Source organism: Hibiscus syriacus, unplaced genomic scaffold, assembly GCF_006381635.1.
Source record: "Hibiscus syriacus cultivar Baekdansim isolate YM2019G1 unplaced genomic scaffold, ASM638163v2 tig00111388_pilon, whole genome shotgun sequence".
Classification (NCBI taxonomy): Eukaryota; Viridiplantae; Streptophyta; class Magnoliopsida; order Malvales; family Malvaceae; genus Hibiscus; species Hibiscus syriacus.
In genome coordinates this window covers 626,791-650,954 of record NW_024063076.1, presented here as the reverse complement: position 1 = coordinate 650,954, position 24,164 = coordinate 626,791, and the positions used below count along the sequence as shown (strand labels likewise).

The window sequence follows — 24,164 nt, the reverse complement described above, 5'->3', positions numbered from 1 at the left end:
ACCTTATTTCTTTCTTAGTAGAGCGGTGGAGGCCAGAGACCCACACATTCCATCTTCCATGCAGAGAGTGCACGATCTCGCTTGAGGATATTGCTATGCACCTAGAGCTTCCGGTGGATAGAGATGTGATATCAGGGATAGCTACCGGTTCTTGGACTACTTTGTGTCGGGAAAATCTAGGACGTGTCCCGAAAAGTTTTATCGGAGGTAGGATACCGTTAAATTGGTTAGATGTTAATTTTCGGGAGTTGAGCGCAGACGCCTCTGAGGATGAGGTTAAGATATATGCACGGACATGCATATTGCAGTTTATAGGAGGGTTGATGATGCCAGACAAATCGCGCAACCTAGTTCACTGCATGTGGTTGCGACATCTTAGCGACTTTCGTCTCCCTGGATCATTCAGTTGGGGCTCGACAGTTTTGGCTTTGTTGTACAGAGAGATGTGTGGAGTCACTGACTACAGGCGTAATGCTATCGACGGATGTCTCCTACTGCTGCAGTCTTGGGCATGGTATCGATTGCCCCTTTTATGTCCTGTTGTGAAGAACCCATTCGTATTTCCATTACTTCTGAGGTAATTATAAAACTGATTTTATATATTAATAATTTTATACAGCGTATAATAAATTTTTTTCCTTGAATAGGTGGTCTACTGATAGGAAAAATCATTAGGAGCTACCTCATGATTTAGAAAAAATTAGGGTGTTAATCGATCAGAAGGCTGGCACACAGGTATGAATTTTAAGTTTAAAAATCGATTTTAGATTATAGTTATATAATTAAATTATTATTTTGATAAAAATTATATATTATTTGTTTTAGTTTGAATGGGTGCCATATTCTACTGATGATGTGAGGGCGGTGATCCCACCTTAGAGGTGATCCCACCTGAGTTGAGGGTCTATCAGATGTTTGGATGGCGATGGTCCCTCTGATCTGTTAGGCACTCCACTGATCGCGTGCTCTGGCAGTTTGGTTGTTTTCAACCAATTCTGGAAACATCTCGCAATATGGACGAGTTGTATAGCTTAGATAGACGCGACAAGACAGATACAGATTGGCTGGTGAGGCATCATGAGTGGGCCGTGTTGTGGGAGGATCGACATCGGTGCCTTCCACGTAGAGAGCCCATTTTTACTGACTTCTTGATGTATGCTGAGGATTATTATGAGTGGTTCAACAGTAACGGGAAACCGTTTCTACTTCCCGAGGATGCACGAGGGTAGACCTTTCCACAACGTCGATAGAGACGTTCACCGACACAGCACCATCGTCCCCCGACTCGTGGAGGGAGAGCAGGTGGTTCCGGTTAATCCTCAACTGTACCAGCAGGACCTTCACAGCAGCCACCACAGCCATTTATGATGCCGCCATCGCCTTTCCATTACCATATGTCGTCGCTGCCGCCTTCACCTGGTTTTATGACCCCGCCACAACCACCGTCACAGATGACCCCTCCTGGAGGCTATTATGGGTCTATGTTTGCAGATATGACTTGGGGTTCATATACTGGATATTTAGCGGGTTCAGCCTCATCACCCATGGCCGCAGCACAGACACCTCCTGTACAGTTTTCAAACTCAGCGATGTCTGGGTTTTCCCAGTTTTCGTAGGCCGGTGGGATAGTCAGTCATACACCTCAAGGGTCCTTATTATATGGAGGTGCTTCATCGTCATCAGCTCCTCATCAACCTAATGTACCTGCTCAGGACGACGACGACGGCGACAACGACGATGATGACAGCGAGGAGTCAGAACCAGTGATATGAAGAAATCCTCCTCGAGACCGACAGCCACCGCCCTGCGAAACACATTCGCGACGTAGGTATCGATAGATTTTTTTATTATATTTGTATTTACTTTATTTTGTTTAATTGTAATTTTTTATTATTTCTCATTTAATACTTACTTTATTTTGTTAAATTTGTTGGACTTTTTTTTAATAATTTCAGTTAATTTTGTTTTTACCATTTAATATCAGTTATTGTAATTTGGTTTATTTACCATTTAATTCTTATTGTAAGTTTGTTGTATTTAAATACCAAATTGTTATTAGTTTGATAAAATTTAATGATTGTGTTCGTTTTTTTAATCTTCATCAGCGATTATCGAATGACATTAACTTGAAGTAAATGCAAATTAAAATACAAGAATTATTATTTGATAAACAAATACATCATTTCCTCATCAATTGTTACTTGATGACAATAGAAGTGGACATGTTTTTCTAGTGTGTCATGGGTTTCTACAATGCCCACATTTTCTGTCTTATCTAGATCTTTCTAGAATATCCATATCGCAATGAATTCGATTGGATTTTGGACGACCACGCTCCCTCAATAAACTCGAATTTGGTACAATCGGAAGCCAATCTTGAACCTCATCAGGGTCTTTGTCATTACCTATAGGGGGAAACTCAAATTCGTATACCTTAAACACTTTAGATAGTAGGTATACAGGATCCACATAATGGTTATAGTCTTGACGTGTATGAGAGCAAGCTGCTATCAAATGAGAGCATGGATACTTCAGAGATTGAAAAAACCCGGCAGTCGCACGTTCTGTCCCTTAGATTTACTATTAACGACACAACTTCAATCCCTTGAAGAGGTCGCGGCAACTCTGTGACACGAAACACTTCATGTCTTCTAGAGAAGCTTGTTACAGACATTCCATTTGATGCAGCAATTTTTTTCTGTAGATCTGCAACTAATCTAAGGTGATAGACATGACTGCCTTGCATCCAGGTTTGATATTGTCCCCCGAGCTTCGCAAAAAGCGCCCCCAAACAAAAATATATAGTTTTTACCAAAGCCGCTACAGGTAAGTGACGTGCACCCTTTAAGGTTGAATTGATTGTCTCAGCCAAGTTGGTCGTCATGTGTCCATATCGATATCCACCATCATATGCGTTTGTCCACATTTCTTTATCGACGAGGCTGATGTAATCGTATCCTTCCTCGTTATTCGCCCGCAAATCTTGAAGCATTGATTCAAACGTTTGAGGAAGTAGTTCGTAACCTGATCAAAAAATGTATAACTTACTAACTTGCTTTCTTTGTAAAATTAAAATGATCAAAAAATGTATAACTTACTAACTTGCTTTCACTTACCCATGCGCACAATTAATTGACGCTCGTCATTCTTCTTGTACCTTCCATGATAGTTCGCAACAATGTGTCGTAGACAATACCTATGTTGGACAAAGGGTGGTTGCCACATTGGACCTAAAGACTCCATTGCTGCTTTGATCCCAACTTCGCGATCTGAAATGACACAAATGTTTTCCCTCGTGATAACATGTGCACGTAAATTTCGAAGGAAAAAAGCCCAAGAATTTGTATCTTCTCCTTCGAAAAGAGCAAAAGCAACTGGAAGAATGTTGCGATTGCTATCTTGGATAACTGCCAATAATAAAAAATGCTTGTATTTTCCATACAAAAAAGTCTCGTCGATCTGGACCACAAGCTTGCAGTATTTGGCAGCATTAACGCACTGTGGGTAACTCCAAAAACCCGGTAGAATTGGCTTCGATCGCGAAGAACTCGATCATTATGGTATGCATAGGAGGTTTCGAAGTACACAATTATCCCAGGATTCAACGTCCGCACCAGCGTAAACCAACCTGGAAGTTCGTTATAAGATGTATCCCATTCGCCATGAATTTTGACAATGGCATTTTGTTTTGCCAACCAAGTTTTTTTATAGGAGACAGTGTACCCATACTGCGATTGTATAGCTGAAATCAACACTACAATAGCTATATGAGAGCTTGCTTTTACCATGGCATGATGGCTTGGCATATCATTTCAGAGTCCAAGTTGGGATGATCTTGGTTGACCCCTCCAGCACAAAATGTGTGAGGACCGTTGTATATTGTCAGTTCCCATATGTTGTTTTTCCTCTTCATTTTTTGATACGCAAACCACCAATTGCATCCGTTTTCGCGTCGGGCACAGTAGCATACATATTTTTCAGTCGTCGATCGGTTGACTCTGGACTGAATAGAATTACGAATATTGTAATTTTTGATAGCCATCATCGCTTCTTCTTTTCTTGAAAACTCCATGCCTAAAGATAACTCACCATTATTTATTGATGAGTAATATCCATAGTCACCTAGATGAGGCATATCCGCAAATTCTGGCCCGTACATTACACCATAATCAGCTTCATACATGTGTGCAGGAGAGTCAGTTTGTGTCACATTTCCTGGAACTTCATCTACATCATCATCATCGGAGTTGAATTGCGGTGATTTTGGGTGAATGAATTGTCCGGTCTCAGCACCATCCGCACCAGGCTCACGAAGCGGTTCTTCTGGTGGAGATGATGGTTCCTCCATGCGCTCCACATTTAGGTCGAAGAACCTACTACTTGCATGTCTTCCCCTTGAACTAGAAGACATATCGACATTGAGATCGAAAAAACTCACAGTCGAATGCCTCCCCATGGAGCTTGAAGCCATCGTGTCAAATGGAAACTGCACAGATTGTTGCGTCGATGACATCTCCATATTAAGGTCAAAGAAATTTGCAGATGAATGGCTTCCCTTTGAACTGGACGCGGTGTTGCCATACGGATTGTTCGTGGACCCACCTCGATACATATCGTAAGGAGTTGCGGATGAATGTCTCCCCATTATGGCATTAAAATCATTACACATTACTGTAGTCAGGCTGTCAACTTGATCAACTTGTTCAGTCAGCCCATAGTGGGAGCTTAATGATTGACCCCGAACAATACGCACTTGAACAAAATGTGCATACATCGTAATAGCGGCGTCTGAATAATTACTTTGAGCTTCAACCATCATTTGAACATCATCATTGTTCGAAAGTTCGAACGCTGTATAAGTTAATGGCAACAATGATGTTGGAAATCTGTACTGCAACGACGACATTCTTCTACTACTTCCAACATGAATCTTCCTTGAAATCTTCGTTATCAACTCCTCAAGAGTTATGTTTCTCTTGAATGATATTTTAACACACTCATTTGATACGAAAACAACGGCGGTTTCATCTTCTCGAATTTCATCATCATAATAAACAATAGCTGAAAGTCGCGTCATTCTTTGAGTTTAAAAATGCGGCAATATTATATCTGCAAAAAAAATAACTAAAACAAACCTGATTAAATAAATTATATATGAACGAAAATATAACACAATAAATTTTTTACACATCAACGTAAATAATTTAAACAATATAATTTTATATTATTACCTGCACTGTAAAACTATTTAGACGTATGCTTCCGCTTTTCAATTTTACAAACATAAAAATTAATTGAAAATAATTAGTATAATATTTTTTTCAAATAATGATAATAAACAATAAGTATAATTAAAAAATTATAACAAAATTACCTTATAACGAAAAATCGCACGAACTTCTAAATCAAATATGAGAAGATTGCCAGAATTATTACTCGTTGACAGAATTGTTGTATTAATTTATAAGTTGAGAGGAGAGATGCGAGGAGATGTGAGAAATTTAACCGGCGGAGGAGTGTATTTATAACCATATAAGGTGCGGTACCTGCACCGCGCTATATGTAATTATTTAGATAAAAGATATAGCGCAGACCAGGGACCGCGTTAAATATAATTCACCCCTACGTGGCGTATAGCGCGCCCCTGATCCGCGCTATACCCCTACGTGGCGTATAGCGCGGATCAGGGGGCGCGCTATACCCACGTGTAATCCATGTCAGCGTATAGCGCGGTGCAGGGGGCGCGCTATACCCCACGTGGCGCCAAATCAACATATAGTGCGGTTCAGGGGGCGCGCTTTACTGCTACGGGTGTTAGATCGGGAAATATAATATGACCGGTGTTAGATCAGTAAATATACCGATCACCGATAATTTTTCGGGAAATACACCTTCAATTTCACCCAACAAAGTATTATAATATTTTTCACAATATATTAATTATAAAATCTTATAAAAGTGAATTAATAAATATAAGAATAATTATAAACTTAAAATACAGGTTAAACATATAAAATTTAATTAAGACCATCCATCTTAAAATTAATAATTTAACCATGCATACACGTTGAACCCTACTTTTTTTACTTTTAAAAAATGGTAAATTACAAATTTGATAACTAAATATACTCGTATATTCCACTCATTGTACTTTAGATCTTTTTAATTTTCTCATCGGACTCGATACATTGAGTTTTTTTTTGTCACTCATTCGTTTTCTCACTAATGAAATTATGACATGGTTTTTTTTTGTTATTAACAAAGGAATGACCAAAAAATCTCATGTATAAAGTTAAGTGATTGAATTGAAAATAATTAAAAGTATAGTGAGTGAAATAAGAGACATAGTTAAGTTTAGTGATTAAATTTGTAATTTACAGATTAAAAATTGGTAAATTACAAATTCGGTTACTTAACTTTACTCTTTCTCTCCTATTTCACTCAGTGTACTTTAAATCTTTTCAATTTCCTCACTTAACCAAATGTGTTGGGTTTTTTTGTCACTCAGCTGTTTTCTTACTAATGTCGTTATAAATGGACTTTTATATAGATGCAAAAAGCTGTCGTTTTGGTAAAAAATTTGTTTTTTTAAATGACATCGTTTTATCGCCTTTAACTATTTAACGACGAAGTAACAACAAAAAACTCTGTATTAAGTTTTGTGAGGAAATTGAAAACTTTTAAAGTTTAATGATCAAAATAAGAGAGAGAGAGAGTTTGTGTGTAAAATTTAGTGATAAAATTTGTAATTTACCCTAAAAATAAAATAAAAAAAGCCATGTCATAACATTGTTAGTGAGGAAACAACTGACCAAAAATAATGAGAAAATTGCAAAGATTTAAAGTACAATGAATGGAATAAGAGAGAGAGTAAAGTTTAATTACCAAATTTTTAATTTACCCTTTAAAAAATAAATTTCCAACATACTTGAAGGGATCTAACTCTCAACTAAAAACATATAATGATAAATATGATTAAATTCTAAAAATAAATATTATTAAATTAAAGAACATAAATTAAACTTGTAACTATATATAATATAGAAATAATAATATTTAATTCAATAAATTTAATAATTAATTTTAACTTTAAATTAAAATACTAAATGTGTTAAAATTAAAATGAATGAAATAAAATGAGTAGATTAAATATATAAACACTTGCAATAATTCCATTTATATATGCATACAATAAGTAGACTAGGTGGTTCATGGAGAGATTGTATTTGCATGTATGTAATGTTATTTCATTCGTGCATTTTAAAGAATAAAGAGTATTGAATTTTTTTATTAATTTGGAGGGAATATAAATCCGTATTTGTTAGGAAGATTTTGGGCCTCTGGTGTCATCTGGAATTTGAAGATATTTGGCTGCACTCTGCACCATGTCCGCATGCAAACTTCATATAAAATGTTCCCTAGATATTTATTGTAATGCCAATCAAGCGTTTACCAGCTGAAATGTTTTTGGGTTTTTAGTGAATTAACAGGCGGTGTTTTTGCCCTATTCCTATTTTGGTATAACCAAACAATATATATATGTATATATATATATATAAATTTCTTATTTCTTGGAAATGAAACTACTACCTTTTCCTTTTTAGGCTGAAATGAAACTATTACATTACTTTTATTGTCCAATATACCTTTTACGTTTAGCCCTTCTTGCTGTATGAGTTAGTGGTTGTTGATTGTTATGGGGAAGCTGAGTACGAGAAAGGAGGGCAACAACAACACTATTACTCGAAATGCATAGGCTGAATGTATAGGGAGGGAAAAGTAGTCAATGAGTCTCCCCTGTTATGACAGAAACATAGACAACAAGAAAGGGAGCACATGAACAAACAAATGAAAACTTGTCCTGCTACCATTATGTAACTCTGTTAGATTACAAGTCGTAATTGTAGATAGATATGTACGATATATAATGTTATTTTAAAGTATGACATACTCTTACGTAAGAAATTATGTTACAAACAAACAAATGAAACTTGTCCTGCTACCATATGTAACTCTGTTAGATTACAAGTCGTAATTGTAGATATGTACGATATATAATGTTATTTTAAAGTATGACATACTCTTACGTAAGAAATTATGTTACATACATGTATCATATGTATTGAAGTGTTATTGAAATAAAAATGTAGATATCATAAGTTGTATTATAATTTGATGAGGGATATATTTATAAATACTTATAATTTGATTTAATATTCAGTTTATATGATGTTAGGTATGATTTTGAAAGATAAAATAGTTTAATGGCAAAAATATAACCTCGAGAATAGATGAGTGATTACATTCGTAGCTTATCCAAAATATATATCAGGGGCGGATGCAATAAGCCCCCTAAGGGTCAAGTGCATCCCATTATTTAGGGAAAAAAATGAAATTTAGTATAATATATAATAGAAAAATGGAACAAATAAAATTTTTTGCACCCCCATTATTTTTAAGAAAATAAAATTAAAATTTTAGACCATCATTTATAAATTTCTTGTTCACTCAAAGTCCTATTATGGACTCAGCGACGCCGTTTAAGATGACGATTCCTAGGGTTTTTCTCTTAAAAGAACAGAAACTAAAGCCCTCTCTATAAAGCCAAACTTACAAACCCTAAGCAAACTCCTGACTAGAAGGCGAGATCCAATATGGACAAGAACATGTTAGCAGGGCTCGAGGGTCTCCCTGAAGAAGATAAGAACCGAATGTCCGCCATGGTCGACCATCTTCAGCTTCGTGACAGGTGTTTATCACTCTTTTTCCGCCCATACATTTCCCATTTTACCCTCACCGAATTTGCTTGTTAACTCCCCTATTCGATTCCTAGATTTTGATGATTAATGGAGTGTTAGAAAACTGGTTAAATTTGCTCGGGGTATTCAAATTTTGGGGTTCTTTTAATTATAATGTTTAGAATCGTCAGCTTCTCAGATTGTAGAAAGTGCAGGGTTTTGCGGCTCTGTGTATGATGAGAAGCTAAAGATATATTCTCCTTAAAACCAGTGCAGCCTTTTTATGTTGCCTCTGGACGTTTTGGGAATTACATTTCTACAATATGAATTATGATTCTCTTTTTAGTGATGCTTTAGCTAGTATTTTTGCCTGCATTTGCTTCCGTTGAACGATGTATGATCTGTTTATGAATTGTCTTTCTTTTTAGGTTTGGATATTGTGTACACAAATGTGTACAATCGAATGAAAAACAAAATTTTATGTGTGCAATTGAAACAAAACCAAAGTTTCACGTGTAGAATTGCATAAAAGCTCATGTATCACATCGCATATTTGACCAAAGTTCATGTGTAGTTTTAATATTTATCCCGGATTTTATTTCTGTTGCTTTTCCTGATGATGCTTATAGTGTCACAATAGTTTTTTCTGTTTATAATGCCTGCCTGGGATTTTGGGGATAACTGATGGTTAGGGCATTGTTATTTGCGGAGACTTATTTGCATTATTACCCAAAGGCAAATCCCTCTTTTGCTGGAGTCGAGAGGTTTTGTGCAATGGCCATATTTCCCGTGTTCAATCTTCTCCATGGTTTTCTATATGTAGTGCTTAAAGAGCCTTTTCCAATTCGCCAACTAAAAAAGATTTGTATCTGGTTCGATTGCATGGTGGTTTTGAACTCAATTGCTCTAATTAATCATTTTCTATACTTGATGTACAGTTTAAGAATGTACAATTCACTTGTGGAGAGATGCTTCAATGACTGCGTGGACAACTTCACCCGCAAGACTTTGCAGAAGCAGGAGGAGAACTGTGTCACACGATGTGCTGAGAAGTTCTTGAAGCACTCGATGCGTGTAGGACTGAGGTTTGCTGAGCTGAACTCCCAGGCTGCAACACAAGATTAGAATCTAATAAGCAACCTTGAAAATGCTTCTGCTTTATCGCATGGAATTTTCTTGTTGGGATAAAATGGGTTCTTCCTCAGATGAAAGACAATACGTTGCCAGGGTTGACGATTGTTGTTGATCATAGGACTTGTTAATGTTGATTTCCTCATAAGAAATTGAATAGATTATAGTTATGCGAGATGGTTCATCACCCATGATAGTTGATGATATGGTGAAATACCTTGATACTTTTTTTTTCTGGATTTATGTAAACATGTTGATTTTATTTGGAGCAAATAAACCATGCAGAGATAAATGCCCAATTCTTGGTTTGAGATTCGTCCCAGTGATTTTCAAGAATAGATTTTGACCACTAAAACTATGCAATTTCTCCATAAAGATGAGAGATTATTTGATTAATCATTCTCCATAAAGATAAAAGCCCAATTCTATGTTGTTATATAAACACATCACTTTGATTGATGGGTGCTGTAAAAATGGTGACATGGGTCGGGTAAAATTGCTGTTTGCCAAAGGGTTAATATAATATATAAGGTAAAATGATAAAAAAAAAACCGTTTAGTGTTAAGTGTTATGTTTATATTTTTTATTTTTTAAAAATAAAATGTTATTTAAAAGTGTCTTTTTTTTAAAAAGAAAATTAAAACGACATGTGTTACTTAATAAATTTTTTAACGGTAAGAACTTAAAAATATAACAGAAAAAACATTAAAAACCTATTTTTAACGAAAAATTTTTAGACACTAAAAATCAATTTAAACACCTAAAAATATATTAAACCTCGAAAATGGAGGAGCTTGGTTTGGTTCCTAATGAGTATACATACTCGGTTTTCATCAATGGGTTGTTTAAAAAGGGACTAAGAAAGATGGGTTAGAGCTGTAGGATAAGATGCAGCGTAAAGGGGATATTCCTAGTTTATAATGCTTACATGTCTGTGATGAAATAATACTGCAACGACTGAAAACGTAGACAGCTTTAGTAGGGATCCTTGTGCTCCTGTTGCTATTTTCTCCGATTTCTTCCTTGGTTGGACTAAGAGTCTCGCTTCAGAGTTAGGCGTGCCACGGATCGTCTTCTCAACTTCCGGTGAGACTAATACTTTGAGATGATTTTGAAATTAATTAAACTAGGATATTTATAGTTAAAACTTAAAGAATAATTTATAAATACTCTAAATTACAATGATTAAAAATAATTTTACCAATTTTAAAAAATTCGACAAATATCATGTGCAATTAATTGTGTTCACTTTTCGGTGCATTGTTTAATCTACCTTTTGATGGATTTGTTTGGTTTTCAACACTGATGGCGTGGCCGGACTCACGCCAAGAGAATTCCGTCATCTACGTGTGCTTTGGGAGTCGCCAGGTGCTGACACGTAAGCAAGCGGATGAGCTGGCGGCGGGGCTCGAGAAAGCGGGGTCCACTTCGTTTGGTGCGTCAGGGATGATGGGGTGATCCCGGAGGGATTCGATGATCGTGTGGCAGGGAAAGGGCTCTTGATAAAAGGCGCCGCAAGTGGCGATTCTCCAACACCGAGCCGTTGGGGCGTTTTTGGCACATTGTGGGTGGAATTCGACACTGGAAGGGATCACGGATGCGGATCAGTTTACGATACAAAGTTATCGGTTAATCAACTGGGGGTGGGAATACGAGTGGGTGAGTCGAGTCAAAATATACCGGAGTGCAGCACATTGGCTCGAGTGCTTGTTGAGTCAGTAGATGGCAGCAGAGCAGAGGGGGCTCGAGTGAAGCAGCCCTGAATGCAATAAAAGGTGGTAGCTCAGACAAGGATTTGGATTCGTTGGTTAAAGCTGTAAATGAAGTTAAACTGAAAACCAAAAGCAATACCTTTTATTTTCCACGATGTATAATGATGGAATATGAAATCAATCAAGTAAATTATCTGCATTAAGCAATACATTTGTTGAGTCTTTTGACAATTAAAAGTTATAAAATAGTCACCCGCTTATTCATTATATTTTAAACTCATCATTTTCTGTTAAAAATTGACGATATTCTGAACTGAACGTTAACCTATTGACTGTGATATGATAAAATTTAATCATAGAATCTCAAACGACTATCATATCTTAGTCATCATGTTAAATTCCAGCTTAAGCAATCGTAAATTATTTAACGAAAAAGAATGAGATTGTAACATAATGAATATTCGAATGACTATTTTATAACTTTTAGTAATTGAAGGATTTAATAAAATAATATTCTATAGTTAGAGGATTTTTTTTTAATTTTTAGTTATCAAGGGACTTAATAGAAGCAATACCATGTATATAGTCAAAAATACTATATATATAATGGCATTTTAGTAATTAAAGTAAAGTGTGCTCTGCAGTTCGCCCACAGATTCGGTTGGCACTATAAGGAAACATGGGCGACAGCCCACAGTTGATTTCGCAGAGTCTTATATTACAGTGAGCTTTTTCAGCTTTGGGTTTCTTGTTTCTCTCTGAATTCTCGTTTTCATCATTTAAAAACACACACATAACTTCATGGCTCGGAAATTCTTCGTCGGCGGCAACTGGAAATGCGTATGTTTGCTCTTCTCCTCTGTTTTATAATAGGTTTTCATTTCTAAGTCAATTTTTTTGATCTATTGTTTTAGATCTCGTATTATCTTCAGCATCGCATGAAACAATGTTTTATTTTAATAGTGGACATTAGAAAACGTTGTTACATCTCGTTTTATCTTTATACTAAGACGTAGCAGATCGGTAATTTAAATAACTCCCTTAGGTTTTGAGGTCGGATTCATAGGTTTGTTTTGATTATTAGGTGTTTTATATGTATAAATTATATTTACTTTGAAAAGGGGCAATAATTTTGTTTCAGAATGGGACAACTGAGGAGGTTAAGAAGATTGTTACTACATTGAATGAAGCTGAGGTTCCCTCCCATGATGTTGTGGGTTAGTGTTTGTTTTCCTTGTTTAGGTCCAAAATTTTTCCACTTTTTTAACTATTGAAACATTTAAAATTTAATTTGAATGTGGCAGAGGTTGTTGTGAGCCCTCCATTTGTGTTCCTTACCCTTGTCAAAGGTCTGTTGCGGTCTGATTTTCATGTCGCTGCTCAGAACTGCTGGGTTCGCAAAGGCGGTGCTTTCACCGGAGAAGTTAGGTATGTACTTTTATCTGTTGTCATCTGCTTTGTAGATCATTTTTTATGGCAGGTTATATGTAACATTGTTGTTCAGTAGGTTCTAGATTCTTATATCGTTTTAACTTCATTTTCTCTTTGAGCAGCGCGGAGATGCTTGTTAATTTGGGGATTCCATGGGTTATTATTGGTCACTCTGAGAGAAGGGCTCTCTTGAATGAGTCCAACGAGGTGAGTAATATGTTTAGGTTCTCATTATTTCGTAACCTACCTAGTGAACTTCCTGCTTTGTTTATTGTCTCTTGGGTGAATGAAATAGTTATTACTTATTAGTATTGATTCTTAGTATTTTTTTCATGCCCCTTGGTCTATTCTGAATGTTTGTCTCTGCAGTTTGTTGGAGATAAGGTGGCATATGCACTTTCACAAGGCTTGAAAGTAATTGCTTGTATTGGAGAGACTCTCGAACAGCGAGAATCAGGCTCTACCATGGCTGTAGTTGCTGCACAAACCAAAGCAATAGCTGGTACTTGCTTTTAGAATATAAAATCAGTAATATTTTTCGAAGACATGGTACCATTGGTCTAATTGCCCCTTGGTAAAAGTTTATGATTGTGGTCTATGTGGGTATTAATTTAACCACAACACGGTGCATTACACTTTTTCATTTCTTTGTATGGATATTTAATTTTTAACTGTTGTTGCTCATTTGCAGATAAAATAACAAATTGGGACAATGTTGTTTTGGCTTATGAACCTGTTTGGGCCATTGGTACTGGGAAGGTTGCAACCCCTGCTCAGGCTCAGGAAGTAAGTTTGAGTTTTATGCACATATCATTTTAAACGATCCTTTACTTTTGCATATCATCAGTTTTAATATCTTGGTCTTCTCATAAATGCCGAGTGCTATTATATAACTGTTTTAGGGCAATCTATCAAGCTTTTGTTTGCATCTAAGCCATTGCTTCTTAGTTTGTTTCTATGAGAAATCATACCCTATTTTATCTTACATATCGATGTGTGATTGTGTGTTCCAGGTTCACTGCGAATTGAGGAAGTGGCTTAATGAAAATGTTGGCGCTGATGTTGCTGCATCAACTAGAATTATATATGGAGGTATTTTTCTTTAGTCCCCGAAGTATTGATCTTATTCAAGTGCTTAAGGAAATTTAGCATAGGCTATGCTAGCATGTAAACATGTTATTACTTTAAAAATCTGGAAACTATAAGCTCCATCCTAACCTGTAAAGAGTAACTTTTCTTGGTACTCCATTAACTTTCAATTCTCGGGTTAAACCCCACCATCTGATTTTGCATTGATTGCAAATTAATGTAGGTTCCGTAAACGGAGCAAACTGCCAGGAACTGGCTGGACAGGCGGATGTGGATGGCTTTTTAGTTGGTGGAGCTTCTCTGAAGGTTAGTAGCGTTCTTTCTTGCTTTGCTTGTGCCTTTATTTGATGCCTTTTCTTCAACTTGTGCAGTGTCATGCTTAACTTGTACTTTTTGTGTTTTTATTTTCCTCCATCAGCCCGAGTTTGTGGATATCATCAAGTCCGCAACTGTGAAAAAGAATTGAAGTTCACAGCCTGGAATCATAGCTTGAAAGCATAAACAAAATTCTGGGGAGAACTTTTAGTTTTGTTGTTGTGGCCCTTTTTCTTAGAACCTGATATCAGACCAAATTTGACATGGTTTTTGTTGGTTTGAGACATGGATCCTCATGTTGGACTTTCAGTGGATTCGTTTTTTTGTGGTTCGTGTGTTTTCTACGAGTATTTCATATTGTCTGATCATGTTTTGGCATCGAATTGGGCTGCCCTAACTTAGTCGAACCTTAAAAATACTTGGCAATTGAAACCCTATAACTGATTCAGCTCACCTTTTTTTTTTATCGAGTTTCGATTACTACATTGATTTCTCTGAAAAATCTCGATGGATGAAAATTTTATAAATTAATAATTTTAGTTAAATCATACTAATTCTTTTCCAGTCTTGATTTGGGTTAATATCATAAAATAATAACCTCGCTAAATGCATAAAATAATCATATTTAGAAAAATCCTTAAAGACCAATGAAAATATAAAAAAATTTCAATATCTTAAAATTTTTATATATAATACATAAAACTATGGTGTTTTAAAGACAAATCTTTTTTTAAAATTATTCTTTACTAAAATATTAATCGTTAGTTAACTGTTCCTTTATTAATGGTACGACGGGTTCGTATTATCCTTCTCTCAATCATATTTTTAATGGCATTAATGATTTAGACTAATGTATAACATCAATATTAACATGAGAATTAAAGTAAAGAAACTAGATTCTTAAATTAAATATAATACAAGGATTACAAGCACAATTTGACCGAACATTACACATAACTTTAGGGATTAAGTAGTTGTGAAACCTTTCCCTTCTAGCTAATAGTTGGTGATCTAGCTTTTCTAAATACCTACTTTTTCAAAGTTAACTTTAAAGTAGTTTTGTCAATAAAATAGCCTTTTGTTTTATTTCAATTCAATGATCATTGTAAATTTGAAATACTAAATGATATTCTTTAACAAATTCAAAGATTGAAAAACATGGGTCAATTTTACTTCTCGCTCCTCAGGAAATTAAGTTACTCATATTATATTTTATTCTTATTTTAATCAAATATATTTATGCTTTTAAAATATTATAATTTTATATATCTTTTTAAAAACACCTTACGCTATTTATATTATAATAAAACATTTAATAATAAATATTTAAATATTTCATGTTATTTCTATATTTTATTAAAATGTTTAATAAGATATTTAAAATATTATCTTTTATATTAAGATAAATTACGCGTTTAGTATATAAATTATCAATTTTGATATGTTTTGGTACATAAATTTTCAATTTAACGTTTAATTTTTGTTTCATCTTAGTAATCATGCAATTAAAAATTTAATGTGTCTAGTACCTAAACTATAAATTTTAGTCCGTTTTAGTACCTAAACTTAAAAAAACATTCAAAATCTAACGTTAAACTTTTAAAGAGTATTGAAATGAAATAAAAACTAAATGTTATGTATGATTTTGAAAAAAATAAAAATTTAAATATTAAAATATACCAATACTAATAGTATAGGTACTAAACACATAGTATACCTTTTATATTATTATGGTGTATAAGTTTACCTTATTAATAAAAGTCATATCTAAATTGGAGATTTAATTGATACTAACTTAATTTAGGTTTAATTAAAGGTATAATGTCAAAAAATATATCTAACATGTGATTAAATAGTTATTTTAATCAAATTTTAAAATATTTTGATTTTACAAATAGTGAACGGGGATTGATCAGAACAGGAAGTTCCCTTGGGAGTTCATCCATGCCATGAAAATACAAAAATGAACCCTTTACTTAAAAAAGGTTTGCCATTTGTCCTTCAATTATCCATGCGATTACGGATTATCCATTAAAAGCCCCATTTTTAAATTCGGGATCAAAAAAGTTTGTCTTTATTAGTTTATGAAGTAGCCAGCTATGAAGCCTTAGTTAAGCCAACGACTCAGATATAAGATGGCCATGCTGTGCAAGCAAGGGGCTAACGATCTCTGACTTGACTGACCCCCTATACGGAGAGAGAGAAGCATAACACGCTACGCTTAGAAAGCGGGATCAGTCCGCCATTAATGCAATTCATCTCACCCTCCTTCAAACTTCTTTTTTTTTTTATCTCTTTGATCTGCAATCATTATCACTATCTGCTTACTAGTTGCCGCCTGCCGGTTGCTTCTACCAACTACTGTACAAGAAAAATTCAAGCTTTTTGCTATGAACTGGTAAATTTCTCTCTCTCAAATCCCATTTTCCCTTGCTTTCTATTTGGTTTACAGAGAAAAGATTTGTTTTTGGGTGATTTAGTTTCTTGGGTATTCTTTTGTTTCAAGTGTTTCCTTTTTCTGTTTGAACTTCTAAGTAAGAAAAAAGATGATTTTGTTCTAAAAAGGGATGGTTTTGGGAAGCTTTGTTTATGAAACGTAGATCTCCTATTCTTTGTTGAATTCTGGATCAAAGGGTCATTTTTTGTATGTGTTTCACTTTCTGCAGAAGAAGAGTTGAAGATGGTGGCTTGTTTTCGGGTATTTGATACAATGGGGATTTGCTTTAGTGCCAGAATTAAAGCCGAGAGCCTGATAACACAGGTAGTTGAATTTTTCTAAAGCTACCATTTTGTTTTCTCTTTATTGAGCATCATACTAATATATCTGCTGTTTTCCATGGACTCATTTGCTTATTTAAACATTTTAGTAATATAGAGCTTTCAGAACAATCAACAGATCTCAATTAGCAAATCCATGATTGAAACAGGGCTGACTTCAAAGTATGATAGCGGTGAAGGGAAAGATTTGAGCAGTGAAAGCAGCGGCAGCAAAGTTTCATCATTCTCGGCACCTTTGACACCTCGGAGTGAAGGCGATATTTTACAGTCCCCCAATTTGAAAAGTTTCAGCTTTGCTGATCTCCGAATGGCCACAAGGAATTTCCGCCCCGACAGCGTGCTTGGAGAAGGCGGTTTCGGCTCCGTGTTTAAGGGTTGGATAGATGAAAACTCCTCCGCCGCTACCAAGCCTGGAACTGGCATCATTATTGCTGTCAAAAGGCTTAAGCAGGATGGGTTCCAAGGTCACAGGGAGTGGCTGGTGGGTCCATGTTCAGCGTCGTTTTTATATGCAGAGCATTCGAGTTGTTTGCATTTCTTAATGTGTTTTGTGTTTTAATTTGCTTGCTTAAGATGTTTATCTGTGAAGCTTATTGGTTTATTTTTATCATTTTGGCCTTATGTTTCGAGATCCAAGTGCATAGATTTACTTGTGTTCATTGTCGATCTTATAGGCTGAAGTGAATTACCTGGGACAATTTTATCACCCCAATCTTGTGAAATTGATTGGATATTGCTTGGAGGATGAACACCGCCTTTTGGTGTATGAATTCATGCCTCGTGGCAGCTTGGAAAATCATCTATTCAGGAGTAAGTTCTTCCGGTCTATCGCTTGGTGTCATTGAACGAAACTCTGTTTTAAGTGTCATTTTATTTAATTATAACACTGAATTACCTGTACCAGGAGGTTCTTATTTCCAGCCTCTTTCTTGGACCCTCCGCTTGAAGGTTGCTCTCGGTGCCGCAAAAGGGCTTGCCTTCCTTCACAGCACGGAGACGAAAGTCATATATCGAGACTTCAAGACTTCCAACATCTTGCTTGATTCGGTATGTGATTTGTTAAGCCAGCATTATTTCCAATTACATGACTATTTCATCACATGTGTATTAACCATTTCATTCTGATGCCATTACAGAACTACAATGCAAAGCTTTCGGATTTCGGATTGGCCAAAGATGGGCCAACAGGTGATAAGAGCCATGTTTCTACAAGGGTCATGGGGACCTATGGATATGCTGCTCCGGAATATCTTGCCACAGGTACTTAATAACAGTTAAACCGAGGATACGTTATCTTCCGCTCTTGTAAACAAAGAATCATTATGTTATTTTTCTCCAACTGTGTAGGTCATCTGTCTGCCATGAGTGATGTCTATAGTTTCGGAGTTGTGCTTCTTGAGATGTTATCCAGCAGAAGAGCAATCGACAAGAATCGACCGTCTGGAGAACAAAAACTGGTGGAATGGGCCAAACCTTACCTTGCCAACAAACGCAAAGTATTCCGTGTACTGGATAATCGCCTTGAAGGCCAGTTCTCAATGGAAGGAGCCTTTAAGGCTGCTGCCCTTGCTTTGCGATGCCTTTCCATCGATCCTAAGTTCAGACCGAACATGAATGAGGTTGTAACAACATTGCAGCTGCTAATGGAATCTAATGATTCCGACGGTAATCAGAACAAGACTAACGGCATGCCTCGGAGACGTAGGCAAAGCACAGATGATGCTAATGGTGGAAGGAGTAAGACTGCATACCCTCGTCCATCGGCTTCGCCACTTTATGCCTGATAACGGAATCAAGACCCGGAATGAAAGCTGCTGACCACCTGAGTATACTCATAATCGGTTGGTCGTCTTGGGCGTTCACTTTTACTATATTTTTGCCTAGTGATTGTACAGTTAGTGAATTAGCTAAATGTACTCGAAAGTCAAAACACGAATCTTGACGACAAAATTGCAGGCTGTTACACAGATCAAGTGGAATGTATATGCAATTATATGTTACTTGACGACAAATCCCTTTGCAACCGACCACTTGTGTTGTTAGCCGCTTTTCTCGAAAACAAAGTCAATAGTTTGTGTGTAGGACTTTGTCCATTCGTAGGTCAAAATTCGATGCAGAAAGCAAGTCGTTTCCAGGTTCCACAGCAGAGGGATGGCTTTTATTAAATATTTAAGGCTAAATTACATGAATGGTCACTAATATTTAAATAAATTTTTTCTCTCGTTAATACTTTAAAAGTAATGATTTTATCATGAACATTATTAATTCATAATAAATTAATCGCTCATTGTTAATAATAGATAACAAAATGTTGATGTGGCGTGTTAAATCAATTAACTTGACATTGTTCACAATTATGTTGACAAACCATTCGACTCATCTTCATTTTAAAACAATGTCCAATAAATCCTATTTTACTATAGTATTTTATGCTTCTGCTTCAACTAGACTACCTCTTAAACAAGAAGAGAATATCAAAATGAGAAAATAGTCGTCACTTGATCCGTCAAGAGTGAGGTTCTGTGATGGATCTAGTAGGAGGCGGTTGAGACGGTCGCTCTCTTAAAAGTTTTATTCTTTTTGTGCATATAAAAAAAACAAATAGTGCATGTCCACATGCAGCATGCTTATTATCAGCTTCCAGACTCATTAAGCACTTTGATGCTTCACTTTCCGTTTCAGCACAATGTATAATTTGTTCAGCCACATGACATTAATGGCATTGGCACAGTCACTTACCATCTCTATTGGGGGAAAAAAAACAAAGAATATTTTCAATCACCTATCTGTTACGTACTAGAGCAGAGTATACACTAATCGTATTATTACACTTCACATCATTTGCATCAACCAGAAAGTATTAAATTACTCATACATTACATAGGCTTCGTAAACAAAGCACTAACATAACAGAACATGATAGCGCTGCTCAAATGATTATAAAACTTCAAATACATAAATGAAGCATTCTAATACAATTGAACTCGTATAAAAATGGTTAAACAGACGGAATGAGCTTCAGAAAGTCCAACGAGATAGTCAAGACATAAATCAAATAAAATAAGACCATTAAAAAAATAACTAAAAACGTCAAATAAAGTTCGACAACTCTTACATTTTTCTTACAATTGTCCAAGACGCTTTCTCATGTTTTGAAATCGTTGAGTTATTTTTTCCTTATCGATGCTATTAAAAATGATTAAAAATGAATGAAATTATCTTAGACTATGAACAAAAACAATGAACTTATTAACATATCTTGGACAATAACAACAAATATATCAAAATTTAAAATCAACCCAATATCTTTAACAATTCTAAAAATTAAAAATACAAACTCATTAACGATATCAAATAATAATTTTAAAAAAATATCTTGAGAAGACCTATGATCGTTTGGAATGGGATTATATTGAGGATACCTTATTGGCTATTAGATTACCTCGAAAGATTATTTCTCATATTATGATGTGTGTCAGATCAGTCACTACCAAGGTAATTTGGAATCGGGAAGTTACACTCTTTTCGCCCTACGAGGGGGCATTCGATAAGGAGATCCTTTGTCACCTTATTTATTTGTTTTGTGTACGGAAAGACTCTCCCAAACTATTCAGAACAAGATTGGTGCGGGTGTTTGGAAGCAGATTCGCTTTTCTAGAACTGACCGAGCCTTTCCCACCTTTTTTTTGCGGATGACTTAGTTTTGTTTGCAGAAGTTTCTCTTGATCAGGTCAATACTGTTAAGAAAGTGCTTAATGGTTATTGTACGAATTCTGGCAATCAGATTAGTGTATTAAAGACAAATTTTTTTCTCGAAGAATGTTACCTCCAAAGGCGAACTGGTGTTGTAAATAGTTTCGGGTTTGGAGAGGTAAAGGACTTGGGTAGGTACCTTGGTGTTCTATTACTTCATGGTAGAACTGCCAATGTTACTTATCATTATCTACTCGATAGATTGAATCAACGTCTTTCCGATTGGGCTGCGAAAACTCGCTCTTTAGCTGGTCGAATAACGTCTTTCCTAAAGGCTTATGCGAGGAGATGGAAAGGATAATTCGAAGGTTTGTCTGGGGTTCCAATAATGGAAACGTGAGAATCTCACTTGTTAAAAGGGAAACGATACAACAGACCAAGGAGAATGGTGGCTTGGGGATGCGGAACCTTCATACTCAAAATTGTGCTTTTTTTAATGAAAGTGACATTCCAGTTGATTTCAAGGCCTGATAGACTGTCGGTACAAACCATCTGCGCAAAGTACAAGTGGGAAGAACCTTTTCCACTCACGATCCAGCGTAAGAGCGCTTCTAGATTATGGAGAGGATTACACCTTATTTGGCATGATTTTACAGAAAGTATATCGTGGAATGTTCGTGACGGGACAAACACTAATTTTTGGTATAATCACTGGTTGGAAAATGAAAACGGCTAATGTTCTCCTATATTGGGTCGGACTCTCTAAACCCTTTTCCAGTAAGTGAGATGACCCTTCCCTCTGGGTTTTGGAATCGGGCGATACTCTCAGAGTCTTGTCGGAACACATACTACAACGTATTGCTACTGTCCGGCCTCCCCAAGCTCAATTGGGATCGGATGTATCTGCTTGGAGATGGGAGCTTGTACGCAATTTCACTTCCAAGTCTGCTTATGGGTATTTAGCTCATCATGATGGGGTAGTAAACCAAAAGCGGTGGACTTTGGTTTGGAGTTTGGAAGTACCGCAAAGTGTTAAGGTTTTCATTTGGCTTGTCTTGCATGATCGCTTGCTCACAAATTCGGAACGTTTGAGGCGTCACTTAACTACCATGGAGGAGTGCATGATTTTCCAAATAGGAGCTAAAAACTTGGACCATGTTCTGCGACACTGTAGATTGGCAAAAACAGTCTGGCCTAAGGCTGTGAAAGCCAACAGGTTGGAAACGTTCCTCTCAATTCCAATTGATGTTTGGTTCGAGCAGAACCTTAGCTGCAAAGGTATGTTTGCTTATAACAATTTCAAATGACAATATCGTTCCTCTCAATTCCAATTGATGCTGGCAACTATGGAAATATCGTTGCAAGGTGATTTTCAATCCTAACTACATTGAAAGGGAAGATTTCATCATTAGATGTGACTGGCTGGTGGAGGAAACAATCCGGGGTACAGAATCAGATAAGAATGTTGTTTCCGCTGTGAGGAATTCCCCCAGGGTGTGGTTACGACCATTGTTTGGTTGGATCAAGGCGAACTCGGATAGTGTTATTCAAACAAACGATAATATGGCGGCAGCAAGTGGTCTTTTGCACAGCTTTGACGAAGGTTGGATTTTTGGATTTTCCCGGAGCTTGGGTCGATGCTCAGTCCTTGTTGCTGAGCTCTAGGTTGTTCATGATATTCTTCTTTATGCATGGGAACTTGGTTACCATAAGATGGAATTGGAAACAGACAATCTTGAATAAATTGTCTGATGCTATTAGAGGGAACTCCTAAGTTGAAGCCTTGCATAAGTTAATCGAACCGGTCTACACAAGTGTGACACATTCGACGCGAACAGAATGGTGTTGCCAATTACTTGGCAACCCTTAGCCGTGGTGCACCGATCGGAACTATGGCCTCACCGCAGGAATTATCTTCGGTACTGCATAAAGCCATGACATATAGGATTTTAGCTAGATCCTAATTTCCAGTATTAGGAAAAAAATGAATACTATTAATATTTTAGTAGATAACATTTCGGCGATTTGAAGAGACAGTTTTAAATGAATTTAAACATGGGGACAATAGATAATAGTGATAAGACACAAACCAAATATATATTATAATTCAATTCAACTAAAAATACATAGAAGTTGTCACAGTACACTCCCCGAATCCCTTGAACACTTGATAGGCTGCGGGCTACATTTTTGTGCAGCCGCCTCAGTCCTTCCTTCCAAACCACATCACAAAAAACAATACAAAACAAAACCCACCATTTCAGATCCTGAACCAAAGGAAACAAAAAAACAGCCCCAATCCAATTGGTTAAAACGGAACTCCGCCCCTAAAACACCGTTATGTTATGGTGGGAAACTTCCTTTTTAAAAGAAAAGGTTATATTACGGAGTTCATAATTGCTACTGCCTTTTGTTTTGTTTTTCTTTGTGGTTCTTATGTTGTGTTCAGACCCTGAAATTCTTGCCAGTGAATGTTTGACCGAACTGCCAATTGGCGGGAACGATGTTCCAAGAGGTGGAAGTGCGCCTGTCACTGCCTGTCACCCTGAAAGACAGCGTCTGTCCCACTAGCCCCGCGTTTGACTGCCAGTTCTGACCCCAGTTCCGGCTCATGCTCATCCATCCGGTCTTAGATCCTTTCACGCCAAATGTTAGCATGAAACATGGAGCGTGATTGTTGGCCTGGAACAACAATACAAGGAATTATGGTTCCAAATACTAGTCTTTAAGAACATTGGGGACTGTGAAATCCTGTCTCTCGGCTTTTGTTTTTCCTTTTTTTTTTTACAATGAGGCCACTACAGAGTGGTTAGCTACTAGCAGTTATTGTTTTCTCGTGATTAAAAATACTTCTCACTTCAAATGGGAGTTCCCGGAAGATCATCATCTTAACTCTTAAGTCGGCCTTTGGGGTTGCGTGTATTCATGCATAAATAGAATGGTTCAACTTTAGCGCTAGTCCTATACAATGGTAAAACTTGAATTTCATCCCTATATCAACCACAGATAACAGATTATGTTGCTTTGATAGCTAGAGAATAAAAATCCTTTCGAAGCTCGGTTAACTTTTAAGATTGGGTTTGAGAGTAAATGAGGAAAAATAGAAAGGGCATTTTGGTAAAACTAGAAAGACCAAAGCTAGTAATAAGCAATAGCTCATCTGCTCTGACACAGACTTCACGAGAGCTTGCATCAGAAAAAAGTAGGACCCAACATCTAATCTAAAACAGAGATTAACGAAAAAGCAAATGAGTTCTCATGCATTAATTAAACGATT

At 36.3% G+C, this 24,164-nt stretch overlaps 2 protein-coding genes, 1 long non-coding RNA gene and 1 pseudogene across 3 annotated transcripts; all 4 read left to right on the top strand.

The window, feature by feature from the left end:
- Positions 1 to 8,598: 8,598 nt before the first annotated feature.
- On the top strand, positions 8,599 to 10,042 carry LOC120160045 (mitochondrial import inner membrane translocase subunit TIM9-like). Its single transcript, XM_039170508.1, has 2 exons — positions 8,599 to 8,749; positions 9,677 to 10,042. Exons 1-2 carry the CDS (start codon positions 8,655 to 8,657, stop codon positions 9,861 to 9,863), a joined length of 282 nt encoding a protein of 93 aa, XP_039026439.1. The 5' UTR covers positions 8,599 to 8,654; the 3' UTR covers positions 9,864 to 10,042.
- A 2,229-nt stretch (positions 10,043 to 12,271) lies between these two features.
- On the top strand, positions 12,272 to 14,592 carry LOC120160042 (triosephosphate isomerase, cytosolic). The gene is made up of 9 exons (XM_039170507.1): positions 12,272 to 12,421; positions 12,723 to 12,798; positions 12,886 to 13,009; positions 13,135 to 13,219; positions 13,382 to 13,514; positions 13,704 to 13,798; positions 14,026 to 14,104; positions 14,325 to 14,407; positions 14,520 to 14,592. Exons 1-9 carry the CDS (start codon positions 12,383 to 12,385, stop codon positions 14,565 to 14,567), a joined length of 762 nt encoding a protein of 253 aa, XP_039026438.1. The 5' UTR covers positions 12,272 to 12,382; the 3' UTR covers positions 14,568 to 14,592.
- A 1,438-nt stretch (positions 14,593 to 16,030) lies between these two features.
- On the top strand, positions 16,031 to 23,526 carry LOC120160048. Its single transcript, XR_005519403.1, has 3 exons — positions 16,031 to 16,048; positions 19,316 to 19,318; positions 23,337 to 23,526. It is a non-coding gene; the product is annotated as an uncharacterized LOC120160048 (long non-coding RNA).
- On the top strand, positions 16,724 to 19,064 carry LOC120160041 (annotated as a pseudogene).
- Positions 23,527 to 24,164: the final 638 nt, after the last annotated feature.

What these genes read in the sequence shown, in the direction of transcription:
- LOC120160042 (XM_039170507.1), top strand. Translation starts at nt 12,383, where the DNA reads ATGGCTCGGAAATTCTTCGTCGGCGGCAACTGGAAATGC. An exon ending in TCCCTCCCATGATGTTGTGG is followed by an intron (nt 12,799 to 12,885) that starts GTTAGTGTTTGT and finishes TGAATGTGGCAG; the next exon opens with AGGTTGTTGTGAGCCCTCCA. An exon ending in GCTTTCACCGGAGAAGTTAG is followed by an intron (nt 13,010 to 13,134) that starts GTATGTACTTTT and finishes CTCTTTGAGCAG; the next exon opens with CGCGGAGATGCTTGTTAATT.
- LOC120160045 (XM_039170508.1), top strand. Translation starts at nt 8,655, where the DNA reads ATGGACAAGAACATGTTAGCAGGGCTCGAGGGTCTCCCTGAAGAAGAT. An exon ending in CATCTTCAGCTTCGTGACAG is followed by an intron (nt 8,750 to 9,676) that starts GTGTTTATCACT and finishes CTTGATGTACAG; the next exon opens with TTTAAGAATGTACAATTCAC.